The sequence below is a fragment of the Manis javanica genome, chromosome 3, assembly GCF_040802235.1.
Source record: "Manis javanica isolate MJ-LG chromosome 3, MJ_LKY, whole genome shotgun sequence".
Classification (NCBI taxonomy): domain Eukaryota; kingdom Metazoa; phylum Chordata; class Mammalia; order Pholidota; family Manidae; genus Manis; species Manis javanica.
The window spans coordinates 4,910,016-4,937,310 of NC_133158.1; the positions used below are offsets into that span (position 1 = coordinate 4,910,016).

The 27,295-nt window shown below is 51.9% G+C and overlaps 1 protein-coding gene across 7 annotated transcripts in view; it reads left to right on the top strand.

The window, feature by feature from the left end:
- Positions 1-27,295, top strand: part of CACNA2D3 (calcium voltage-gated channel auxiliary subunit alpha2delta 3) — a 699,185-nt gene that overhangs the window by 530,218 nt on the left and 141,672 nt on the right. For 4 of the 7 annotated variants that reach the window (XM_073230727.1, XM_073230728.1, XM_073230733.1 and 1 more), the window contains 2 exons: positions 20,436-20,519; positions 26,843-26,914. In XM_073230727.1, the coding sequence (XP_073086828.1) occupies positions 20,436-20,519; positions 26,843-26,914 (156 nt within the window). Of the gene's footprint in view, positions 1-20,435; positions 20,520-26,842; positions 26,915-27,171; positions 27,234-27,295 lie in introns of all 7 variants that reach the window. The other 3 variants (XM_073230729.1, XM_073230732.1, XM_073230731.1) reach the window with 1 other exon arrangement.

The window sequence follows — 27,295 nt, forward strand, 5'->3', positions numbered from 1 at the left end:
AGCACATGGTCTGTTTGCAGGTAGTCTACCCGACGCACTTTGCAGAGCCGAGGCCACTGACAGGGTGGGGAAAGGCCATGATAGGCAGGCGTCCCCGTCACACTGGTCACCCGAGACAGGGCAGATGCTCACAGGCAGGCCTCTCCTCCTCACTGCGGGGACACTGCGCTCAGCAGTGATGGCCTGGACCGGTTTCTGCAGGTGGGGTGGCCCAGGCAAGCGCCCCGGCGTCTCATGCGCAAGAATGCATCCCAGATGAGCCGCTCAGCAGTTTCTCCATAAGAAGAATGTAAGGAAAGGCCAGGCCATTGAGCCATCTGTCCCGTGTGTCTATCTCTGACCCTGAGGCTATGAGATATTCAGAAGATGTTTGGAGTGATGCCAGATATTCATGATTATATGAACTAACCTGTCTGAATCTGATTGATAAGCGGATGTTGACTCTGCGTTGAGTCTCGCATTTTCCTCCTGGAAAGAAACAGCGACGTAGAAGGAATCCACTTCAGCCGCGAATGGGTTCCCTGGCTTTGGACGAATCTCACAGCCTCTCTGAGTGGCATTTTCTCTCGTAATCCTGCCATAATCCTAGTGTATAGACTACAGTAAATGAGAGAGTGCAAGCAAAGAGCCTGGGGACAAAGTGGTCCCCAGGCTATGGGGGACAGTGGTGGCTACACCGGCACCCTGTTTGTGTCTTATGGTCTCTGTCTGTGATCGGCTGTTGTGAAGGTTGGGGGGTGCATGGCAGTTGTGAGAGCTTAGGTGGGCCTAAAGAATGCTTTGATTATTCAGTTGGTTATCATTTTTAACGAAGACCTGTGCACACACACACACACACACAGACACCGCCCCCCCTTCGGTTTCTTGGCCAGCTCTAGTCTAGAGGACAGGCAGACAGCAGTTACGGAAGCAGAAAGCTCATCCTCACCACCAGTCCATTCAGCGCATAGTAGGTTTTCAGGAATGAGTGAATGAAGGGCTCTTCCCAAGCCACTGTCTTCATTTGCACGGATTTTGGATCTTTCTGTAAAATGTAGCTTCTGAGCTTCCCCTGGAGCCCCGGGTCTGCCCCAGACACTGATGCGCACCCCTGGTGGGGAAACCCTCTGCGCAGCTGGGGACAGCAGGCTGCCAGCAGCTTCCCTGGTGAACTCAGGCGGCGAGTCCTTGTTCAGACCCGACTCGCCTTCCCCTCAGCCCCGCCATACGATCGAACTCTTATTACGAATGGACACGCCGCTCAGTTCTGGCCAAGGATGCCAGATTAGCACAGTGGGTATGAGCATGGGGCTATGGCCAGCACGGGGGCACGGAGCAAGCTCACTTAAAGTGGCTCGGACCACCTGCATCTGCCACTGGGCCTGCTTCCGCCCCTGCAGCCGGAGGGAAGGAGTGGGTTTCTCTGAAGCACAATACCAATATTTTTCTAATTTGCCCAATAAAATCTTTCCCCCAAACTTAATCTTTGGCTTGATTTTATCCAGTATTTTCTTTAATCTTGTATGATTTGGGTGTGAATCACGAAGGTTCTCCAAACGCAGCTCAGAGGTAGGAGCGTTACTCAGCAAACTCACTTTGGTGTGATTGGCCCAACTGTGAACGTGATGTTTTCCCGTGATAACAGGCACTCCCTAGTCTTTCTCCAAGTGCTCTTGCCCCACTGCATCCTCATGACTTCTGGGGGACCAGGTGATGCCCAGTCAGCATCTCCCTGGTGCTGGGTGTGCTGGGTCCTGGGTGCGATGTGGCCATCTTCCAGGCTGAGGTGGGGGCCACGCCTGGGCTCTGCATGAAGGATGGGGCAACGCAGCAGGAGGGATTCAAGTTAGACCTTGAGGAGTACTTCCGAAGTGGTTCTTAGACATCTGGGAATTTTTTCTTTTGATCTTTACCACTCTCTGGCATTCAGGTTAAAAATACTTCCAACTATAGTCACTGTTTAGATTTAGTTTCCTTGGATTCTGTTTTTCCCACGTCTTTAAGAGCTTTGTGGATTTTCCTTAAAGTGTGGATCCCTGAATATATCTCTTTTTCATCCTGCCCGGCAGAGAGTGAGCCATGAGACTGGGGGCGGGGGCCGCCCTGGACACAGTCTGATTCGTGTTGAGATTTTGGTGACCCATCTGCCTCTCTGTTTTTAGAAGAAAGGACCTTCTGAGTTGGTTTGCCTCCCTGAGGAGGCCTGGAATGTGGGCCTGGGCGAGCCACCAGCCGAGCGCAAACAAGGCCCCTTTCCAGCAGCCACAGCACAGGCAGGCCCTGCAGAGGGCCCGGGGCAGGCCACATCCGGGCTCTTTGCCACCAGGACCACGCTGGCCTCCCCCAAAGCTGTCTCACAAAGCTTTGTGTCTGCAGGCCCCAGAGATGGGGAAGGATACTGGGGGGTCCTCTTCTGGATGAAAATCTGCCAGTCGCATGGGCCCCTGTGTGGGTGGTGGGTGAGATGGGAGGTGGGAATGATGGAGAGAAACCTTCATTCCTTCCTTCCACGTTTGCTGACCTCACAGCTCTGGCTATTTCCGCAGTGTGGGTGCATTCCCAAACCATGCAGTGTCCTAAACCAAACTGTGTACCTCAGGCCCCTGGGTGGGAGCGTCCGCCACATGTGGCAGGCCCAAGCTGTCAGGTTACTGGGCACCAAGATGCTTTGTGTGGTGCTGTCCAACTCAGGTTAACTCTTTAACAAGCCCAAGCTTTGAAGGTGACTGTCGCCTTCCTAAGCTATTACAGAACCTTCCTGCTCCCCCTGGAATTGTTGCCTTTCCGGTCTGGTTTCTGTCTGATGTCACCAGTCCTTCCCTTGTGTCACTCCTGGACTGTCCCCATCCCACACTGGACATTGATCCTCCCTCACTGTTCTCACGCACACCTGCGCAATCAATCTGTCTGCACCATTTGGTGTTGCACGTGGGCTGTCATGACCTTGCTGAAGGCCATTGAGAACATGGATTGCTGGGGAAACATGCTAATAAATGTCAATATACTGCAGTCCTCTGCTGTGGAGTTAAGTAGACATTCCTATGAACACATGTAAATATAGGTTAAATGATAGTAGACAGTATATATCAAACACCACTTTAAATAGGGGCTATAAAGGTGGGGGCAATGTCAAAGTCCTTGTCTAAGTCCACCTGACTTAGCTCAAGCAGTGGGCCATGTGAAGAGGGTGACTAATTCCAAAACATGTGGATGTGAAGTTTACCTGTGATCTTTATGTCATTATGCAGATCCTTGCTTCCATCCCAACACAGCTAATAGTGTCTTTTCTATATAATCATTGAACCAGGAATGCCCCAGTTCAGACTCCTTCATTTCTTCTTCCTATCCACACCTATTTGAGGCAAGTGCTAAGAATCCTTTTTAGGTCAACAGGTAGGGCCTCCACTGGTGGCTTTTCCACGCCCCACCCTGATGCCGCCCACCCTCATGTCCTATGGATACGGCCTCAAAACATGCCCCAAATGCTCCCACCTCTCCCCATCATTATCCCCGGTTGGACCACTGTCCTGTCTCTCCTGGGGGGCTGCAGCCCCTTTCAGCTCCTCCCCAGCACCCCCGTTCCAGCACTATTCCCTGGACGGGTCAGATGTCACTCAGATCACGTGGCTTCTCGTGACATTTAGAATAAAGCCTGAGCTCGGGGCAGTGACCCCAGCTCGTCCTGGCCCCTCCTTGCCCCCTGCAGAGCCTGTGGGCCACCTTGGGTGCCCTCGTGCTCTCCCGCCCCCTGTCCAGTCCTCAGAAACCACAGGCTCTGTGTTACTCCGGTTCCTCCCCATCCCTGGAATCTCGTCCCAGGCGCTCCCAGATACAGACGGCTTGTTCTTACCCTCCCTGCCTTGATGGAGGTCACCCCTGCCCCCAGGGCAGAGCCGTGCTCCTCTCCATCTCCCCCCCACCGATCGCATCCCCTGCTGTTTCCTTGGGTCATGCACCACGTTGGGGACACACAGGTGTGTTCCGCTTCGCCCCCACCGTCCCTGGGATCTTGCTGCTGCACAGAGCGGCTAGTCAGTAAATACTGATCAAATGACTGAGGATGTTTGAACGATGCTGATGACCCCAGGCCTGGGTGCCAAGTCCTACCACAAGGTGCCACACATTAGTTCATCAAGCGTTTACTGAGTCCTTCCCATGCCAGGGACAGACATTAAAGCATATGCAGCTGGTCAGTTCCTCCTCTTTCCTCGCTCCCTCTGGCCTCCTGCCAGCACTCAACAGGTGACCCTTAGCCCTGTGCTAGCTCACACACACCACACACACACACACACATGCATGCATGCATGCATGCATGCACACGCACGCACGCACGCACACACTCAGGTAGCAGGAGCTCTCTGCCCACAGGAAGCTCACCACACGGAGCAAGGGTCCCTGGCAGCCAGAGGTGCCAAGAAGAGCTATGGGCTCACTGGGAAGCGCTGGCTTCTCTAGGTGAAGTGTGCCTTGAGATGCCGGGGGAGGTGACGTGTACACTGCCTGTATCCACGGTTTGCTCTGAGGGACATTTCTTCAGGTGACACCACACACTACTGTGCTCAGGCCTAACCAGGCACCTGGCTTCCCTGTCTCTGGTCTCAGAACCATGCATTCTGCTGGCCTCAGCCTGTCCGGGGGTATGGACTGGAGGCCTAGCATCATTTACAAACCTTCCTCTGGTTCCCAAATGCTGGAATCCCATGCCAGCCTGCTCGCCCTCCGCTCAGGCTGCTGCTGAACTGAATGAGACTGCCCAGTAGGTGGCGCCCGGGCACCGCCGTGCGCCTGTCCCCGCTGGGTGGCGTCCCTGCCATCCACAGAACAGAGCCCAGGCGACGCCGGGCCTGGTCTGAATCCATCCCATTTGGTTTAGAAGAATTAGCGGATGCTTAGTAAGTGTGTCTGCTCAGAGGAGTGTGTTCCTCAGAGAAAAAATAAGAAGAGTATGTGACCCCCACATAGGGAGCCTGTTCTTTTTGAAATACATCATTTGGCAAAAGTGGAAACAGAGCCTTGCATGCTTTCCTCTTGATGGAATTGTTGAGGGCGCTGTAAGGGTCCTGGTGTGGGTCCTTGGGGGGAGCACCGCAGCCCTCGGCGGGGAATGCTGACTCTTCATAATTAAGCCAGTGACCGGGTGCCTGGATTCCTGCCGGCTGGGAGCTCGCTCTGGTCTGCAAACCTCAAGAACTCAGCAGCCTGTGGGTCCCCAAGTTCTGTGGTTGGGTGTGTGTGTGCTCGGACACGTAGGGCTCGGGTGGGGCTTAGCAGGTAGGGACAGGCAGTAATGATGCCACTGCCACTTAGGGTGTTAGGAAGCAGGCTCTGTTGAATGGCTGAGCCCTGAGGGAGGGGGGCCATCCCCAGGTGGTGACTGTCGAGACTGGGCCAGGCGGAGAGAACAGAAGTGGAGTCAGAGTGTACGTTCTGCCCCAGGTCCTCTGGGCTGGTTGCCCCCAATCTAAAGCTGCATCAGCGTCCATCCCTCCGTGGCTTTCTCTCTCTGGGTTCCTGTAACTGCTCCTTCCTCTGTCCTTTCACAGTGAGTGGCAGAAGAGTCCCCACTGCTCCTAGCTTGAGGATAGCACCCCATTTCTGGTGATTTCCTCCACCCTATCCACACTGTTACAATAGCCTCTTTATTAAACCGTCCTTAATTAGCCGGCTTGACGATGCCATGTGCTTCCTGCTGGGTCCCTGACGGACACCAGGGTAGGTATAGATGGAGAGTTTGTTTCCCTAAGTCAGGACTGTACCAAAAAAGAATGAGAAACAAGAAAGGAAAGAAGGAAGAAAGGAAGGAAAGGGAAGGGAGGGTGGGAGGGAGAAAAGGAAAGAACAAGAGATTCTCTGTCAGATCATTCATTCATTCATTCATTCATTCGTATCGATTCATTTATTTATTTATCTCTCAGTGTAGTTGGAGCAGAGAGCCTGCATATACCCTTCCAGTAAATTCCTGTTTTGCTCAAGTGATTAAGATATGGTGTCCATTGCTAATGACCGGGGCACCCTGGCCATGAACTCCCCACTGCTGTGGCCCTGACCTGTGCTCTCAGGGGGCTCGCGGTCTTCCCACTCTGCCCTGCACACCCAGAATGTCCCTCAGCCCTGCTTCAGCCCTGCACCCGAAGAGGTCCCCCCCTGTCCCACCAGGCTTCCTGCGCAGGCCTTCGAGTCTGTGCTCTGTGCTACATTAAAGAAACATCTTGACACCTCTCCCCTCACTGTACTGCTAGCCACCTGGAGACACTGAGCAGATGGTATTCTGTTCACCCTTGATATACAGGGCGTGGTGAGGTCCTGGCTCAGGCTGTGGAGTGACAAATAAATGGGGAGAGGAGACCCACGAATAGGAAACTGATGACATGGTATAGGACTAGGCACCAGGGTGAAAATACTGACAAACAGCCGGATGTATAGAAGGACTTGGTGTCTAGTTGTGGAAGGGGAGCCTGGAGAAGACTGCACGAGCTGGTTTGCCGCCCGTGACCTTGAGTCCACGGTTTGTTTTCTAGTCCAGTGCAGTTGGGAGCAGCAGAGGGCCCTTCAGACACCTGGATTCCAAACTGCTCATTCTTGTGCTGCTGGGGCCCCCACGCCACCCCTGCTCCTCCAGCTCCCACCCCCTCCATCCCTCCACCCTTCCTTGCATCATCTCTCACATGCGAGGGCCCCTGGGAGATGCTGGGATCTAGTGATAAAACAAGACAGGCCTAATTCCCCATTCATTGAGTGTTTGCAGCCTCACAGAGAAGATACTCTTTTAAAGTTCACAAGTAAGCAAATAAAGAAAAAGTATACACGTTTTTGGATAGAGTCTCCAAAGGACACAGGGATCTGAGGAAAGAAAGAGCAGGAGAGGCACCCCCCTGGCTGGGTGGTCAGGGAGAGCCTGTCTCTGGGATAGTGTTGCCAGCTGAGCCCCGAGGGAGCGGGGCCATCCCCGGGCGGTGATTGTCGAGACTGGTCCAGGCAGAGAGAACGGCATTTGCAAAGCCCCTGCGGCCTGGGGAGTTCCGTTCATCATGTCTGGCATATTTGGTGGGTGTAGGGCAGACTTTCAAAGGACAAGGGTGGGTGACTGGAGTTGTACCGATAGATTCCCACTGGAATGCGCTTCAAGAAGCACTTGCTGTGGAAGCCTTTCTCGGGGCCCTCAGCGCTCGCCGTTTGTACAGTGCCAGCCTGGCCCGCGGCTGCTGCCCCTGCATGAAGACCTTGTCTGCCTCTGGAGCTCCCCCTCCTGGGGCCTGCAGCAGGCCAGGCGAGCTGAGACTCAGCCCTGCTCCCCCAAACCCGGTGAGCGCTCCTGCCTTGAGGTGGGGTATGGCGGGTGCCTGCTCACCACCGGCTCCTAGGGCCCCCGGGGGACGCAGCTCCCGATGCGCACAGGGCTAGCATGCTTCATGATGCACCTCGTGTTGGCTGCCTGCCGCCTCTGGGTCCCTTTGCCACATCCCTGCAGGTATTTCCTGGGAACCCCTCCCAAGTAAAAACCTTGCCTTAGAATCCTGGTCTCAGGGTCTGCTTGAGAGAAAGGTCAAGCCAAGACACCAGCGGACTGATATTTCTCTTCCATATCAGTGAATTTCTCTATGTGCCCAGACTAGAACTTCCAGTGCAGATTTATGTGTACTGCCCAGCCCTGTGTGTTAACCTGAGGACACCAGGCATGTGTTCTGTTCTATCTCAGTTCCCTGCATGTGCCTTCACCTCATGCCAGCCTGCTTGGAGAATCCACGTTTGCACTTAGAAGTACCAGGGAGTGTGGGCCTTATGCTGCTAGTAATCAAGAGTGGGTACTTGCAGGCAGTTTCGTGTACGGATAGCCTTCTCTGCTGCTTTTTTGTTTGGCAAAAGGGTTTGATGAGGACAAAGCTTTCATTTTCGCTGGACACTGTCTGACCTTTGTTTCACTAGATTAATTTCATATCTGGAGTGCCTCATCTTGGATGATGAATTAGCAATAAAAAGCCCATCAAAATGTAATTACATGCAATGTGTTGAATAATGATCTCTTAAAAATTCCTATAGATTTGTCTGCACCTCCTTCCCCCCGTGGGGGGAGGAAGCGTCAGCTGCTAGCTACTAGCCCGACTCAGGAATGCAAACCCTAGTCATACTGTGAATCTGAGATGGGAAAGCTGGCTTCTATCATTGCCCAGTGTCATCTCATTGATCAATTGCTTTCTTCCATGTGATGCACATCTTTATATAATTTAAAGGACCATCTCAATGGGGGTAGAAATGCACAGGAAGTGGAAGCTCAAGGCAGAGTGAAACCCTCCCCTCCTCCATCTGCAGCAGCTGCCTGGGAAAGAGAGTTATTAATTAAAATGTTAACCGCCCAGCCCAGAGCAGGCAGACGGGCCTGGAGAACACCGGGGAAGCAAGCATGAAAGGTTTCATAAGTGTAAATTCCAGGAAACTTTGTTCCCCCTTAAAATAGGAGAGAAGAGCCATCTGCATCTAAGAGGAGACTAGGGTCTGCTAGAGTGAGGTCACCTTCTCCAGGCAGCAGGCTTGCTCCTCTCTGGAGGGTTGGACGACGTGGGCTGGGAGAAAACCCCCAAGGCTGGGCTTCCATCTTCCCAGGAGGCCTGTAAAGCTTCCAGCTGGGGTGACAGCACAATATTCAAATGATTCCAACAGTGTCGATGCCCACGCACATTTGAATAACTGAAGAATTCAATCATGAATGCCAGTGATTATTGCTCTGGGGAGTTTACTTTTTAGAAAGACAGTGCATCTGAATCCCCACGAGAGCATTAGATTGCTACCTAATTAGCAGTCCCAAATTATATATATTTAAAAGATAATTAAAGGTTTGAAGGCTGTTGGAATCACTGGTGTTACATTTAAATGAATCACTAGAAATTGGTTAGTAATGTATGGCGTTTTCTTTTATTTCTTGCTTCCCTCTTTGAAGTTCAGTAGACCCAGCCTCACGGGGTTAAGTCTGGTAGCGGCTGTAAGATAAAGGCAGATGTTTTTAGTTATTGCAGCCCAAGCCTCCAAATAATTATAAGCAGCTGTCATTTTTACATAATCCTAAATGATAAGACCGAAAGAATGCAAATAAAAAGGTTGAGACCATGGGCTTTTTGGCACAATAGTTTAATCCCCACCACACCCCCTGCACTGACCATTGCATGCACTTCACCGAGGCGGTGCCTGAACCTATACCCCCGGCTCAACTTTCACAACTATGTGACAGGCACATTTGTGAACATGCCCCCCAGGTGCCGTTTCCACGCTCAGTAAACTCGGGATGTGGAAGCAAGGGAGCAGCGTGGCCGAGCTGGGGAGGGCTTTTGTCACAAGTTCTTCTCCTCCTCGTTTGCCCCTCTCTGCTCGGGGCAGGGACTGCCCTCGTCCTTGCCCCAGTGACCCTCTCCAGTAGGTGGCACGATAGAAAGCCAGCCAATGGCTGGTGTTTCTCTGGCCTGTTGCATTTCACAGGATTGAGCATTTGTATGCAGCCGCTGGCCAGGGCCGGAAATCCCAGATGACATGCTGGCCTGCAGGCCTCACCCCAGGAAGCTCTGGGTTTGAGTCTGAAATTGATGCTTTCTGTGCCTGTGTTTCTCTCAACTGGCAGGACCTCCTGGGGACCAAGTGGAGGGGGCAGTTAGCAGAGCCATGATGGCTTCTCCCATTTGGACTCAATGACAAGAAAACCAAAACCTAACCGACAAAGGCACATAATTCATCCCGGTTAGAGCCGAGGTCAGACGCTGTCAGAGGCCAGTTCAGAACATCACCTAGAATGAAGGTGCATGTGCACACACTCATACACACACATACCCATACATGCATGTGTACACACTCATACACACACATACCCATACATGCATGTGCACACTCACACACATACCCATACATGCATGTGCACACACTCATACACACATACCCATACATGCATGTGCACACACTCATACACACACCCATACATGCATGTGCACACACTCATACACACACATACTCATACATGCATGTGCACACACTCATACACATATACACATACACTCATACACATGTACACATACATGCATGTGCACACACTCATACACACATATATGCATACACTCATATACATACACATATACTCATACACATGTATACACTCATACACACATATACTCACACACATATATATACACTTATACATACACTCATAAACACACATACACACTCATATATGCACACACTCATACACAAACATACACACACACACACACACTTCCTCCAAAGCAATTCAAAATCCCAAAGACCTCTCTCCTAAGGAATGTTCAAGGAAGATTTAAATTACAACAGGGACCCTGTGTAGCAGAAATGTTCCCAAAGAGAAAGCATTGCCCGGTGAACTGAGCTTAATTTCTGGGGATGGAAAGGATGAACAGCTGAAAGAGGAGAAAAATACAATGGAGAGTTTATCTGGACCATTACCTCTCCTCCGTGCAGACACACAGGGAGTTCAGAAATGTGTCCTGGGTATTAGAATCAGCAACATATCCCATTTTCCCAGATGCCTGTCCTCCCACAAAGCCTCCGCTGAGGTTCCTAAGTTTCTAGCCTCACTTCAGGAGGAGAGCGGGATGGCTGGATGGGTGGAGGCAGTTACCTGACCCCCAGCTCTGCAGCAGGTTTGAGGGTAATACAGGTCGGACAGCCCTTAAATGAAGCCTCTTTCATCTAGGTTCAAATTCAAGTGTGAATAGTACATTTGCATGTATTTGATGGAACGATTCCTTTGAGAGTTATTCATTTAAAACTTAAGTGTGGTCAGTGTGGAATTAAAGGCCCCCTTGCCGCCATCCCCTTCCTGTGCCCTTGCAGGACGTGTCTCAGGCAGGCAGCCTCAGGCCCGCCGGCAGCTTTCTGCACAGGGCAGAGCAGCCTCTGAAGCCAGATGTCTGGGGTTGGCGCATGACCTTGGACAGATTACTCAACCTGTCTGGCCTCAGCTTCCAGTCCTGAAAAAGGAGGACAGAAAGAGTGCCTACTGCATGCGACTGTCTGAGGGTGAAACAAGTGCATGTTCACGAAATGCCTGGAACAGACCCGGCACATGGTCAGTGCTGTCCAGGTGCTTATGAGGGAATATACATCCCAGCGGGTCATTTGTTCCGCTCACTCATTCGTCAGCTATTCACGGAGAACCTGTTCATTGCCAGGCAATCTCGGGGGCACTGCGGGTTCAATCTGGACAAGAAGTAGCCTCTTTCCCCAGACTGCCTGGGACCCAGTGAGGGAGGCAGGTGCATGAAGGTGTAGTGAGCATGGGTGCAAACCGGCACGGGAGGGAGAGGAGAGCCCTGCGCAGGCCTCCTGGTGGTGGGGGGGAGGGCTGATGTCTGCACTCAGTCCGTAGGGGTTACTTGACTCTGAGTTGGGGTTGGAAACAGCTGGAGTGGTGTGTGCAGAGGCCTGAAGGCAAGAACGACAATGGCATTTGTAGCAAGCCGGCTTAGTCTGGCTGGAACGTACAGTGAGACGCAGGAAATGGCGAGAGAGGCCGGAGCAGTGAGCAGAGGCAGCCACGGGACCTTGTGGCACCTGGGACTTCAGGCATCCTCCTGCAGCGCACACAGTGGGGTGACCTGATTGTGGGTAGGAGTCCCCACCCGCCCGCTGGGCCCTGGGCAGTGGATTAGAGGCATAGTCCACACAGGGGCTGAGGAGACACCCACCCTCACCAAGGGGAGAAGATAGCAGTGGCTGACACCAAGTTGTTGGCAAGAGGAAGGAGAGATGTGATTGGATTTCAAGGGACACTCAGAGGATGGAAGTCGGGTGAGCGCTGGCTGCCCGGCCTGGCCCACAGGCCTCTCTCTGCCTTTATCGACTGTTGCGGCCTCTGCCCACACCTCCATGATTACACACACATCTGCGGCCCGGAAGACCCAGTCAGCCTTGCAGGGGCCTGTGGTTTTCCTCTGAGTCATGAGTGACATTCAGAAGTCTCCCGGGCTTCGGACCGGCCTGCCTCCAGAAATATTTTTTAAAAGATTCTTCAGTATATTTGAGAATCACACATACACCACACAAAAAAAATTCAAGATGAAATGTTTTACTGGGTCACCAGTCCAGTGGGGCTGGGTGGACCGACGGTGGAGGAGAAGATCCCGTCCGGTTTGGTGGTCAGGATGCGGTTAGAGCAGAGAGCTGATGAAAACAGTCACGTGCATGTTTACGCCACAAAACCCTGTGAGCTCAGGGAGATCTGAGGGTGGACAACCTGCTGTTCTCAGATGTCCCTGCGGCAGAACAGCTCCACCCGCCTCTTCCCCCAGGGAGAAGGGAGAGGCTCTAACTGGGAGGATCAGAAACTTTTACACTGCAAAGGTGGATCCCTTTGTGTTGAATTCTCCTTCCTAAGTATCTCTGAAAATTTTAGCAGAAAGAGAGAAACAAAGCCTCCGCTGGGGTTCCTAAGTTTAAGCCATCATGCCAAGCATCTCCCTAAATAAAATCACACGCGCAGAGACACACTCACATACGCATGCGTGATGAAGGCTCGGCTGCTGGATGTAGGTTGATGCCCTTTCACGCATCACCCAGAGTCAAAGGTAATCACAGGCAGCTTGGAAGGGAGGAAGATTCCTTTTGCTCGTTTCTGCATCCCTTGTTCACTTCACTCACGGATCCATTGCCAGCTCTCTGCCCTTTGTGTCATTTAGCACAAAAACCTTGATGTTGAGAGATCTGTCTGTTCTGACCACCACCCCTCCGAGCTGAGATGCTGAGATGAGAATCCTCTCCCCAGTGGCCGAGGCGGGAGAGGCGCCGGGATCGGGGAGATGGGCTGGGATGGGGTGCGTCAACCGCAGCAGGAAGGCCACGGCACAGGGAGGCACCCTGCGGTGAGGGGCCCCCGCCCCTCTGTAGACCGGCTCAGGTACACGGGCAGCACTGGGTGATACTGTTTGCTTACTTCACTTGAGCGAATGAGAAAATACACTGTCCTCACAGTTCTGAAGCAGATCCGTTTGCGGTGCCTCACCGTGCCACGTGTTCGAAACTGCCTGACGGGTTTCACATACCTGAGTCTTTGAATATCACGAACTGCTCACAGGAATAATGCAAATAATGCACGAGTCGCTTGTCAACTGTAGGACATACTCTCAAATCACAGAGGCGCCCTTTGTACCCTGCATGTCCTCTCCTAATCACTCAGGACCCGGTGGCATCTGAAACCTCCAAATGAAATCGGCTTTGGAGTATGGCGCATGTCTGTGCTCCAGAACGGGTGCAACTCTGCTTGAGTCTTTGATTCTGAAGGCTGCCATCAGGGCGGGTGTGTCCAGTGCACTACCCTAGAGTAGCTGTCCCCCAGGGTGTCCTTCTGCACGCAGGGTCCTGAACTTCCTTCTCTGTGGACAGGCAGTCTTCCCTCAGCATCGCAGCATCCCCCCCAAATGGGCAGCCTGGAGATGCAACTCCCGCCCTGAGCTGACCCCTGTCCGTGTCCCTCTGCTGGCACAAAAAGTTCCTCCTGCCCCAACCACTCAGCACAATTTTCATTTTTATGACTGGCTTGCTATTACAGGGCACCCTGGCTCTTGGAGGATGAGAATGTAAATCCCACTGTGGTGTAGTAAGCCACGATTGACCTACAAACACGGTGGCGGGGCTGGACCACCTCCTGCCCACACAGGGCATGTGACTCACGGTGACTCAGAGGACACTGATTAAGATAGAGGTCATGTGCATTTTCAAAGCAGCCTGTTAATGGTTGTTGTTTTTTTTTTTAAAGAATGCCAAAGGTGTTTTAGTTTTCCAGCAATCAAAAGGATTTTGTGATCACACTAAGAGCGCAGTAGGACTTTTCATCTTTGAGATGCTTATTCATTAATAAGAGCACAGTACCATTTAGAAAAAGGAAGAGGTTTGCTGTCTCAACATCCCTTTCTGCCTCTCGCCCACCTCCAGGCTGCGCCCCATGCCCTCTGGAATATCTGGGCTTCTCATCTTACCATGAGCACGAAGGTTTCCATCTCCAAATCAGGCTCCTCAGAATTTCCCTCCTGGCATAACATCTATCTCATGTGGTCACAGGTCTTCTCTAGAAATGCCTGGGATGCTGTGGGGTCACACAACCCAAGGGGCCAGCGCAGTTTTGACAGAAATGCTGGCGATGATGGCATCATCAGGCCGAGTTGGATGGCGGTTCCTGCGCTTTGCACGCGTTCGGTATTGTATATGGGGCACGCAGCTTGATAAGTGGCAGTTGTTCCTAATCTAAACCGGATTCTTGTGTCCCTGGCCATCAAGGGCAAGTTTCACAGCGGCCCAAATGGAACTGGCCGTTAACAGAGGTATGAATGACCAGTGGGATTTGACTTCCAAAGTGGTTCTGCAGCCACTAATATGCCTGCTACAAGCGGTCCGATGAGTAGTTACCGTCTGAGCTGAGGGCCTGAGCTGCAAGCAGACCACCTCCAGGGAGGCTGTGCAGTGGACGCAAGCGCCGGAGGCTCAGCAACCAGGCGCCGTGGGTTGAATCTCAATTCCATGCCCAGTAGCCGAGTCACCGAGGGACCTACACCCCTCAAGCTCTGCGTTCCCCCATCTGTGGGGCCAGGGGTCTTCCTCCCTCGGGGTCTAGGGTTGTGAGAATTCAAGGAGATAGGGACGTTGCTCAGCATGGCGCCTGGCGCAGGAGCGCTGACTTCCTGAAGCGTGGTAGGAGGTGAGGGGCAGCTTCCCCTGGAAAAAAAAAGCCTTTTTTTTTTTTGGCTAATGGCAGTCACTTGGAAAGCAGAACAGATTGGTTGCTACATTTTATAAATTCCTTGCTGGAGAAACAATGAATTTAGAAAACTGAAAACAGTAACTGCTTTAAAGTACCTTTGCAGCTCTTTTCTGTGGGAAAGATAGGAGAATATGGGCGGTGACCCCGGCCTTGTGGGAGGGAGGCAACATTGTTTTCATGCACTTCTCATTATTTTTCTAATTTCCTACACTGAGTAGCTGTTACGTGGCTAATCAGGGGGGAAACCCTGTAGCCAGAAGACGGGTGGCTGATGCGGCCACTGGCATTCCCTGTCCCACCCTCCTCTGAGGCCAGGCTGCTGTGTTAGAGATCTTGGTTTGCACCTGGTAGGGAAAGAGACCGTCACTGTCCCACAGGCCCACCCGGCCACGGGACCGGGACCTTGTCTGAGGCCCTTCCCTTTGCCTGGGGAGGAGTGGGCCACCAAGCCAGGCTGAACTGCCTGTTTAAAGGGATAGAGGTATTAATAAACTGTCTTACTGGTAAGAAGCATTTTATCCTGTGAACATACTCTTGAGGGATGAGCTCAGTGAGGTGGGGGTTGCTACATCTCAAAAGTCAGGAACGGCATTGGCAGTTATTCTTTCTGGCATTTTCTCAAGACCTGTTTATTAGGACCTTGTCTGTGCTTAACCAGGTTTGTCCCCATTTGCTTCTTGCCACAGCTGTGTGAGCTGAATGCTGTTACCTCCATCCTACAGATGAGCAACTCAGGGCTCAGAAAAGGGCACACTGGCCCTGGAGCACGCGGCCTACAGGTGGAGACCTGGTCAGGGCCTGCATCTGGCTCTGAGGCCAGCGTTCAATGCTCTCCTAATGGGCCTGACTGAATCATGATCCGCAAGTGGAGGGCGGGGGTGTCCGCAGACAGCTTCTCTGTGCTTTCCCATGGCTCACTTGGGCCTGGCTCAGGGCCTAATAAATATTCAGTGTCCAACAGCATTTTAGGATATGTGCAGAACAAACGAGCAAGTCGGAATGAACAGATGGGGGAGTGAAGGAACGGGGTGCCCAGTAGCTGTTAGGCCCTGCTCTCTTCCCACGGAGGAGATACGTGCCTCTTTTCCTTCTGGAATGGCCACATCAGCCTCCAGTGATAGAAGGCGACTCAGGGCCCCTCGAGGTGGGGATGGTGTTCACCAAGCTGAGCACTGGGGCTGCCTCTAGAGAGAAACATCTGCCAGACAATGGCCGGCTTGCAGCCCGCGGCCACACCTCTGCTCCAGATGGCATGGGCTTTGGACAAGGCTTCTTCCTCTGCAGCCGTGGGCCTCCCAGCCCCATCTCCTTCCTTCCTGCTGGTGATGTGGAGCGGCACGTACCGCTTATCAATTATTAGCACACACAGTATTTGTTTCACAGAGGCTGCACGGATGTATGTGGCCGATTTCCTCTGACCATTTCCAAGAGAACAGAAAAGCCAAAGGCACTTTTATTCTTGTCAAACCAACATGGGCATGGGTGGCCATCGCCTTAGCCCATCCCGTTATCCTTCCAAGGTCAGGACACAGGTGATGCAAAAGGCACTCACATCCCGGCAATTTCAAACGCTGCCAGGAAGGTCCCAGCACTTACGGCATGCCCCCGGATGGTCCCGGTTTGCTGCTCAGAGGGGTGCCCTCCGTGTCCTCTCCTCCCCTGGCCACAGGCTGGTTTGTGTGTGCACCACATCTGGCCTTTATTTGAGACTCCACCTCAAAGTATTTCATAGCACAGAATATCTTTCCTTATTAAATTCTCCCCCACATATTTTTTTCATAAAGCAGGCACCAAAAACTACAAACCTACCCGTGGCTCTCAAAGTATCTGTTTATAAACCTTTGGAAACCGTTTGCAATTCGTTAATCACATTTTCAAAGGAAGTTACAGTTTATAGATACACTAACAAATGCCATATCCGATGCCTCAGCCCCAGTAACGAGATCCGCACGCAGGGGAAGAGGGAGTGGGGCTGGTGGACCTGGGATTTGTCCCTGGCCACATCCCCAAGAGAGGGGAGATCCGGCCTGGCAGTCGGAGCACCGAGGGGGTACTTTTTTCGGTCACTCTCTTACACTGTGGCCACACAGATGTCCTCCTGGGTGAAAGCAGGCACGGGGACCAGCTGTGCCCAAACACAGCAGTCTATCCTGATGAGCAGTGAGCTATTTTGCAAATCACATGTTCCTGAATAATCATTAAAGGACCAAAGTTTGTGAATCTTTCTCTTCAATAGTACTTTAAAAGTGGTTCATTTAAAAAGAAAAAAATAAGGCACAAAATATGTACAAGTTGGAATTCAGATGCGTACTTAAGCTTGAAACCCAAGCCAGCTTTAAAACTTCTTTAAAAAAGGGAAGGAGGGTCATATGGAGAGAATGTGTTGGTAAACAAGCATCCCTAGGTAAGAAGATTTCAGGCACAGCTTGATCCAGGCATGCACACTATGTTTTCAGGACTCTCTTCACATCTTTGCTTTCTCTGCTGGTTTCCTTCTCAGGAAGGCTGTGTCCAAATCAAGGCAGAGATGCCCATGAGGAGCTCAAGCTCACATCCTACCACCTCAGTGACAGTACCAAATGGAGTGCTTCTATTTCTGGATGAATCCTGGAAAGCACCCCAGATGGAGGCTCATTTGGGTTGGCTTGAGTTATACCCCCCAGCCCTGAACCAGTCACTGTGCCCCGGATGTGGGCCTCCCTCGCACACTCAGGTCACCTGCCCACCTCTGAATCGGGCTGGCCTTGCCTTCCCTAGAATGATATTTACCGAGAGCAGGGTCCAGGGGATGCCCTAAAGGAAAACCAAGGTGATTTCCCCGGAACATGTGGGGGGTGGGGGTGGAAGTCCACAGAACAGGTGTCCTTCTAATGGACGTCTAATCTCTGGGCTCCTAATATGGTCTCTTAATGGGAGAAAAGGTAAAAGTGGATTCGAAGTCATCGCGTTGGCATTTACTCATTGCCATCAACCTGTTTGATCCATGCAGCAGCCTACTGGCTTCCTTTTCTCAAAGGAAGTTACTCTGCCTCCCTACTGTTTACATTCTGAAGATCTCACCCATTGCTAAGACCCAGGTAGGAAGCATTCCAGACCTGTCTCACATACCTGGTTAGCAGACACTGCGGACAGGCACCCTGAATGGCGTTTCCAGAGGGCGTGTGTGACTTCTGACACCATCATCTTCAACAAACACGCACTGCCTGCGGTTTGCAGAACAGAGACCTGCAGAATTACTGAGTGGGTCTCCATCTCAGGGGAACAACGTATTAGCCAGTTGTACGGAGGGAGCCCAGGCCTTCACCAAGAGGGTCACACCTCTCAGGCATCAAGCTAGCCAGGCATTAAGGGTTAACTCCGTGCTGGGAATGTGCTTGCCATTTTACATATGGTTTCTAGCAAATCCCCTCCACCAACCTTTGCTATGGCGCGTCTGTTGTTTTTCTCATTTTGCGACTGAGAAAAAGGAAGTGTGGAGCCGCTGGGCACCTTGCCTGGGGTCACATGCCCAGGAAGTGGCAGAGTCACCCCTCTGTTAGCAAAGACCAGTGGATGCCCTTTCTGAGGATGAAGGACCATTTGATGCCCTGGACGTTGGGAGTCTTTGTGAATTTCTTTGGCAGTGATTGAAATAACATGAGGCTTAGCCATGAAAATTTGGTCAGGGGTGCTGGGAGGTGAGGGTTTCCTTCCCATGCTGGCTGTGTGATCTTATTTGCCTTGTGATATAATTTGTTGTAGCCCCAGTTGCATACATCTGCATGCTGGGCAATAAGCTGACCTTAGGTGGAATTAAGGGCAATAAACTGCAAGCAGGACCTTGGGAAAGAATGAGACTGTTCGACTTTACATCCTTACTACCTTGTCCTTATGAGGTTTGCCTGATAAATATACATTGAACAAATGAATAAAGGAGCATTTTGAAATGACGAAAGGAAGAACTTTTGCCCAAAAATGACCATTCAGACCTTGTTAGGCTACCCAAGAAATTGACAATTCTGCCTTTTACGGTCAGAAGCTGGGTCACATGAACTTCTGGGACACCTGTGGCCCTCAGCAATGGTTCTTACTAACATGGGACTTGGGGGCCATTTGCACAGGTCACAAAGGTCCAAGAATGTCAGTCCCAGCTCCTTGGGGACCATCACGAGGCTTAGCATTGTGCTGTATCCCCCGTCACAGTCCCCGTGGTGAGACATGGGTGACCTCACGCTCCTGTCACTCAGCGCAGCCTGACTTTCTAAGGGCCGGAGTTTCCAGGCACCTGAACTTTCCATAAGGGCATCGAACTGCAGGCCTGCTCTCCTTTACAGTGCTTCTGGGGGACCACTCCCCCCTCATCTGGAGAGGACCCGACATCAAAAACTGACTGTGAATGCTTGTTAACTGGAAACCTGAGAGAAGGGAGTGGAGGGGCAGTTGACCAGGGGGTCAGAGCCTACTGCCCTCTCAGGGGAGAGGCAGCCCCTTGGGCAGTAGGGGTGGGTGCACTCTCCAGAGACGTCTCATGTCACTGGGAAGAAACGAAGGCTGGGAAACCCAGGGTCCTCTTTGGTCCTTGGCAACTGGAGACCCACCCTGTCTAGCCTCACTCCCCTAGGCTTCTGGCGGGCCAGCTTAGATCCAGTCAGTTCAGCAGCGATTTTCTCCTTCAAGCCAAGGGCGTCAGTGCCTGTCTCCATGGTAGCCAAGCGGGGTCCAAAATGGTAACCTGCGGTTTGGGGGACTTAAAACACGAACTGATGCTGGGTCTCACTTACTCTTACCAGTTATAGCAAAGGATGACCAACATAGAGATGATAGCAAAACAGAAAACAACCTATACGTACAGGTGTGCTTTCTCCAATATGTCATTAGCCACGTCGGAACTGGGGCAAGGTTACTTGTCCTTAGCCTGCAGCAGAGGGCAGACCTTCCTGCATCATAAACACCCCCACAACTAGCATCCAAGACCCCGAGATGCACTAACATCCAGTTGCTAACAGGGCAGGCTCACAGGCTAACACAAGGGATTCCGGGGGGCGGGGGTAAGCTAAGATCACTTGCCCGGGTGGGTGTCAACGCTCTCATGAGCTGGTCCAGAGGCGTGCCCTACAGCCCCAGACCTGGCGGTGACTCCCCACACCCACGCCTGCTCCAGCGACGGCAGCCGGCCTCAGCTCAGTACTGCTGTGGCCAGTGTGACGGCGAGGAGGAGGTTCTGTGTGTCTGCGAACGTTCCTGGGCTGTCAGAGCCCAGCTGCAGGAACAGAGCTTTTGACCCCTAGACCAGGTCTGAGACAGGAGGCGGGCCGAGGGCAACTATGAAACAGAGGCTTGTGACTAGAGTTTTGGCCAACTCTGTAGGAAGCTCTTTCCTGTGTCACGAAGTGGTGGATTTCAAAAGCTTTGGAGCAGAGACGGGTCTCCCCATCCCACGCCATGCCATCCAAGGAGGGGAAAGCTCTGCTTGGCATCTGGCATGTTTAGGGCCAGGAGGCCACTAGGTGGGTCACACAGAGGGAGAGGTGACTTGAATATCCCCCGACTCGGGGCAGCTGGTGTCCTTTTCCTGCCATTGGAACCCCGAGAAGTGCCACCCTGCTAGCCTCTAACAGTCCCCGCCCCTGAAGTGGGACTTGGGGGGATGACAGTTACCATGGCTGTGACCTCACGGAAGTGCCTCTCCGCCCCCCTCCCCAACTCTCCCCAACAGTACGAAGAAGGGAAAAAGCGAAGGAGCCCCAACTACAGCAGCGTGGACCTCTCCGAGGTGGAGTGGGAAGACCGAGATGACGTGGTGAGTGGTCTGTGGCCTGTGGTGTGGCAGGTGCACTGCACCCGCTCCCAGGCCTGCAGGCGGCCCCAGGAGCTGATGGGGGGACCCCGGCCACCAGAGGGATGTGGAGGCCATGACTCCTGCACATGCCTGCAGCTTTATGACTCCACTCCCTGCCTGCTCTGTGCCGTCTGCTGGCGCCGTCCCCTCCATGGCCTGGTCCCTCCACCACAGCAGGTCAACCCTGCTCCTCCTCAGGGCAGGCCTGGGCCCTGCCGCCCTCGGGGACCCGGGTCTAACCTTGCTGGGCAGCAGGAGGCTCTGCCCACTGCAGTCAGGGCCAGAACCCGCCTGCGAGCATGTCCCGGGTGCAGCCTGTGCTTGCGGCGAGCAGCCCAGGGCTCCACGGCGCCCTTCCTCCCACCCCGTGGGCCACCCCTCCGGCCAGGCCGCACAGCGTCTGCACCTCTCCGCACACAGACAGGCCTCCGGCACTGCGGCCAAGCTCTCCTCATGCCCGCAGCTGAGCCCTGCCAGTCTTCTGACTCCTTCCCCAGTAAGTCAGATCTGCCAGACGCCACTGCCTGTGTGCGAATCCAGGCGGGCTGTCCTGGACTGGAGCGCGCCTCCCCAGGCGCTCCTGCCGGGTCCCGGCTCTCCGCTCCCCGAGGTCTCTCGCCTTCCCTCACCTGCCCCGGGCCCTCTGTGAGGTTTCAGCACCCAGCCCGCTTTGCTCGCATCCTCTCTGTCCTGCTTTCCAGAGGAAGTGGAGGGGGCCCACTTGCAGTCCCAGGCTGGGGTGGCGTCCTTTCAGAAATGCGGCCCCATCACGGTTCTCGTGCAGTCTCTCCTCTCGCCAGGTGCTCTGCCCCCTGCATGTCTCAGCCAGCAGAAATCCCCGGTGTTCTGCCTCACCTGTAAAACGCAAGAGCCTATCTCTGTCTTAGAAATTTAACCTATTTCCTTCTCCGTCTGTACTAAGTCTTTTCAAACCCAAGTTCAGGCAAAATAACTTTGCCGTTTGACAGAAAGCTACTTTGTCATTTGCCCCCTTCGCCCAGGCACTGGCGTCCAGATGTCAGGTCAGCTCCATGACCTGGTAGAGTTTTATATCTTCCTGTTCTTTAAACATTATCATCAGGATTCATGTCAGATTCTTTTTTTTTTTTTTTTTTTGTAAGACTATTTGTTGATTTGCCATGAAACTAATAGTTGTAGATCCAAAGCAGAGAGGGCCAGACTGACTCGTCTCTCCCAGTGAAGCAAATCGATCATTGGGAAATTCCCATGTAAATGTGGAATCAAAGCAAAAGGGAATTCATTAGATCAAACATCCTAACATCATCATGCTAAGAGAGCACGGAAACACATCCCGTCTCCCAATAGAAATGACGTTAATAGTATTAGTAGTAGCTAGTACTATGGAACACTTACGTGCCAAGCACTCTTGTAACACTTCATCAATAAGCTCATTTCTTTTTTTCTCACCCGTTTCATTTTACTTTTATATATTTATTTTTATTGATATATAGTGGATATTCTATAGTATATTGGTTTCAGGTATACAACAGTGACCCACATTATTAGTTGCTCACCCCCACTAGTGTAGTCACTACCTGACAACACAGAAAGACGTTGCGGAACCATCGACTATCTTCTCTGTCCTCTACTTTCATCCCCACGACTAATTTGTTATGATTGAGATTTGGTGCTCATGTCAGGCTCTGTGGTTTGTGTTGTACCTAATGCACACGACCTCTTCAACCTGCTCCTACCAAGACGCAGGCTCACCCTGTTGTGAGGCACACAGCTTGGGCATTTGCCTGCCGGGGTCCGAATCCGACCTCGGCCCTGTGCTGCTAAGCATCTCTCCTCTCTCCACCTCAGTCGTGGTTTTGTTCTTTTTCTCCCAGGAAAATGAGCATGACGGTATAAGTACCTACCTCCTAGAGCTGTCATGAACATTAAATTAGTTAGATTAAAAGGGTTAGACCGTGGGCAGGGGAGCGTCCTGTGTGGGAGGCTCCTTGGTGCCCTCCTGGTCACCACGGAGGCTCCAGCGGCCATCTCGCTAAGCAGCGCCATGCAGACTGGGCGCCAAGCGGCCTCCTGCACCTTTGCAGGGAGCGTCCTGTTGTCTTCCTGCTCTGCCACCTTCACTGGACCAGTTGCTTTATTTTGACTTCGGTGGGCCTTCTTGGTCTCTTCCCCAGAAGGCTTGACCCTGGTCGGCACCATGCTTCTCTCCAGGCCATTGTCTTTCCCAGGGTGATTCATACGCATGGCACAGGGCTGCACTTGGGGCTGCTGCTCAGTCCCAGCGTCCGGGAAGCCCGCCCTCTGCTGGTGCCACCAGGTGGGCCTCACTCTCCTTCGCACGTTATTGGAGAGAGTCCTGGCTCCCTCTAGCCCAGTGTACCGGGTAATTTCCAACCAGCTGGCATCTCCCTTTACTGGGACTGGTTTGGAACACAGCTGTGCTTCCTTGCCCGGCCTTGCCTTCTCATTGGAGCCACAGAGCGCTGGGTTCCCAGCCTCGTGTGCCTGCTCCTCACCTCCATCCACCACACAGGACTGGGTTCTGAGGGTCGCCTTCAGGGCTCCCACACCTGCAGCAGGTTGGCGCCCCTACTCTTCACAGATGGGTCTCTGCTGTCTTGGGTCCTTGGGAACGTGATACACAGGAAACGTGAATTCTTTCATTACCAACATGGTTGGGAAAAACTACAATTTCTGTTCTAGTGATTTGCACTTCACTGATTGGAGGATTCTGGAATCCAAACAAAGTGTCTTTGGGAGAGCTGCACAAGATCACATGTGCCCATATGTCCGCCACGGGGGTCTGCATGTAAGTGGCAGGGGCAGGCTTTAGGACCAAGTCTGGGGGAGACCATGCAGGTGGAGTCCCCTGGGAAGGAAGAGCGGGAGTCTGCCCAGCTTCAGAGAACTTCCTGGAAGGGGCTCCTCACTCTCTGAGCAACTTGGCTTGTCATGTGCTTGTTAGGAATATGGGTGCTTTGAATGGTCAACAGCTTCCAGACACACATGGCAGAGACAGAGCCCCTGGGGGCTCTGGGGACACACATCTGCCCTGGATAACGTGGGCCCCAAGGAGGGGGGGGTGGTTCTCAGAGGCCAGGAGCCTGATCACTGTCACCAGGTTACTATTTTCAGCTTGAAGAGGTTTGACCTTTATTTTATCAACAACTCTGTGGTGAGAGCTACTTCAGTGTCCACCGCATGATCACGCTAGCAGATGTTTGACATCTGATAGGGAAAATAAAGGGATACCATTGATGATTTAATTTGCCTTTCCCTGACTCTGTCATGTTGAACATGTGCACGTGTGATCTTTTAATGACTACGTAGTATTCTAACACAGCGGCGCACCCGTTTTCTTTCCTCCGGTCCTCATTGCTGTAACCCAGGCAGTGGCCAGTTCAAGGGGTATTTGGAGGGCTCCAAGCAGCACCGTTGATCTCACCCTTCCTGTCTGGGTGGGGATCGATGACACTGTTACTTCCACCACTGTTATCCCCCATCTGGTTCCTCTGCCACCTGGGGTCCTAACCCCTGGGGCCATGGTACCCCTGAGTTGCCACAGGGTTTGGGGCAAGTTGCTTCCCTTCTCAAAACTCAGTCTCCTCAGATGGAAAGGTGAATGAATGCTAGCTGGAGGGTAGCACCAAGCCCCCTTCCCTCCTCTGGCAATTAGGTTAGAAAACTATTTGCCCAGCGGCCCCAGACCTAAAGCTTGTAGGGGAGAGCCTGCTGGAATTTAAACCCTCAGACCATTGCATAGTCAAGGGTAAAACTTATTCTTTGATTTTTTTTAAAAAATCTAGTAATAACAATATATTATTTTTATGTTAATGTTTTTCAGTTTTTATATCAATGCCTTAAATCTGCCTAAATGCTTTCTCTCCTGATTTGGGAAGCAGAAGAGCAGCATGAACCTGAGGGGTGGAAATCGTGCATGACCCTAAGCAAGTTTCCTGCCATTGTGCCTCAGTTTCCCCTTCTGAAAATCTGGGGTAAATAGTGGTATCTTACAAGATGATTCTGAGGGTTTTAAAACCTGTGTCAGGCATACAGGAAGAGCTCAGTAAATAGTATGTATCAGTATTATCTGAGCTTTCTGAGAATCTGATCAACACAGTTTGTATAGCACCTGACAGCATCCCGGAGGTCTGGGAGTCCTCACTCAAGAACACTTTTGACAGGGTAAGTGAAAGATGAGATTGAGCCACGGAGAGGTCACAGGGCGGTGGGCTGTGTCATTGGTAAACGTGAGCCTTGCTCTCGTGGCAGACTTCTCTGTCCTTTAGGCCTCCTCTTCTGCCATCTGTGGGCACCCACAGGCGATTAAAAACAGCTTTGAACCCAGGAGTTCGGGGGACATCACAAAATCCTCTTAGTTGTTCATGAGTACCAATAAAAAGCAGCAAAATCTATTAAAATAGGAGGCCTCAGAGGGCATCACCACAGTGAGCTGTAGTTCTTCTGTGGCTCACAGTCCAAAGAGTTTGAGAAAATTGGTTCAGAGAGTGTCCGTGCCAAGCAAGCACAAGTTTGAATCCTGATTCCTTAAGCTGACGAGAGGGGTCTGACAGTAAAGACGAGGGCTGAGGGTGATGATGAATGAAGATGGTGACCGGGTGGCTCGCATGAACGGAGGCCCGGGGTGTGCCTGGCATTCTTCCAGACTAGCTCATCCCCTTCTCCCTATGACTCTGTGAGACGGGTGCTGTTCCTTAGTTCCATTTTGCAGAAAGGGACATTGAGGCACAGAGAAGGTGAGTGATTTGTTCGGGATCACAAAGCCCTGCCTCCGGAGTTCCCTTCGAAGTACGGGGTGCTCCCGCTCACGTGAAGGTATTCTGCAAGAGTGATCTGTTTCCATCAGCACTGATGGCAGGGAGGAGACCGGGGCAGCCCTCCCAAGCATGTGCCCCACAAGGCCTCAATGACCCTGGCCTCAGACCCTCCTAGGGCCTGGCGGTGACTGCTCGGCGCTGCTGGGAGCTGGGGGTGGGGGCGGCACGGAGGCATGAGCCGCCTGCCCAGTCTCTGCCTTGCCTGGGGAATGTGAGAGGGGACGGTCCCAAATGGCTTTAGGCAGGCACCAGAAAGAGGAAAAATGAAAACCATGTTAAAGATAAATCGAGCCGTTCTTAAAAGTTAGAAAGTAGACTTAATTAGGACCAGCTCTCCCCATCCAAAACCACAAAAGTTAAAATGGGAAAATATTTCCAGAAATGCCCATTATGTGTTGTTAAAAAATATCTAGAGTAAAATATATGTTTTATTTTATACATGCCTCTAGCTAAAAATTAGGCTTTTTTACTCTCTCTCACAGAAGATGGGAATGTGAACCCAAATCTAGACAGCCTCGAATCAAATTTAGGTTGCTTGCAAGCATTGCAGTTTTCTATCAGCCAGATCTTATTCAAGCTCCTCAAAAGAGAAAAGAAGGGAAGGGATATAAAAAAACAAGACCTGGGGCTGGGGGAAGGCCTCTCCAGACAGGCGGTGGCGTGTCATCCTGTGCTCCTGTTCCAGTAAGTGGTCTGCCTGCTGTCCCCCCTTGGTGCCCACGAGGGCATATCTTTCGTCACCACGTCTGCTGTCCTCCTCTGAACTCGCAGAAGGGCCACACATAATTAGGGGAGGTCAGCCAGTGGTGGGGGAGGGAGTGGGGCTCGCTGTTCCTAAATGGGACCTCCAGACATCAGATACCGGGTCGCCCTGCCTTCCTGCCTGTCCACGTCAGCAAGGCCATTAATTGGCCCAGATTTCTCAGAGAACATTTGAAGATGATTCATGTTATGGAAAGCTAATTCCAGTCTTCCAAATGGTTGGCCTTAAAAAAAAAAAAGTACCATGTAGAAAAACATCGTTAACTTGATTATGTTTTAAAAAATGATCTCTCCAGGACAAACCCATACCCTTTTTTGTACATGGACCCTGTCCCTGGAGATGTTCTTGCTTCTTGAGCATTTTAGTGGCTGCTGGGGGCTGCTGCTCTGACTGTCAGGATTCCTCCATGTTTGTGGGCTTTTTGGTATCTGTTGCCCTGGGGCCTAATGAGCACCACAAATTAAGGCTGAAAGTCATTTATTTATTGATGTTAGCCTCTCTCCCCTTGCACAACAGCAGTTGGGTGTTTATTCTTCAGAAGCCCTGTTTTAGAGGCCTGAGTGAAGATTGCAGGTCAAGACTCGGGGAAACAGCCCAGCCCTGTTGTACCTCTGCTTTGCACGCATCACCAGACATGCGCCCAAGCTGGGGGGTGCGTGGTAACCCAGGGAAGAGCCGACACCTATTTCCTTTTATCATTTTAGCTGAGGAATGCCATGGTGAATCGCAAGACTGGGAAGTTTTCCATGGAGGTGAAGAAGACAGTGGACAAAGGGGTACATTTTTTTCAAACATTCTTGCCGCTTAATTTAAAACCACTGTGAAAAATTAGCCTCCAAAGCTCTCTCTGGAATAAATATCTTTCGCTGAGATCATTTTTCTCTTGTCTTTACTTATCTCAAAAAGATTCATGTAGTACTGTTAACCTGATCGTAGTGTGTCCATTGATTTTTATTTATTTCTGAAAACTTCACCTTGCAGACTAACTGTGTTTTCTTTTCTCTACGACTTTTTTTTTTTTTTTTCAATCTAGAAACGGGTTTTGGTGATGACCAATGACTACTATTATACAGACATCAAGGGTACCCCTTTCAGGTAGAGCCGACCATATTACATGGACATTCCATCAGACCCATCAGTTGTGTTTGTACAAAACC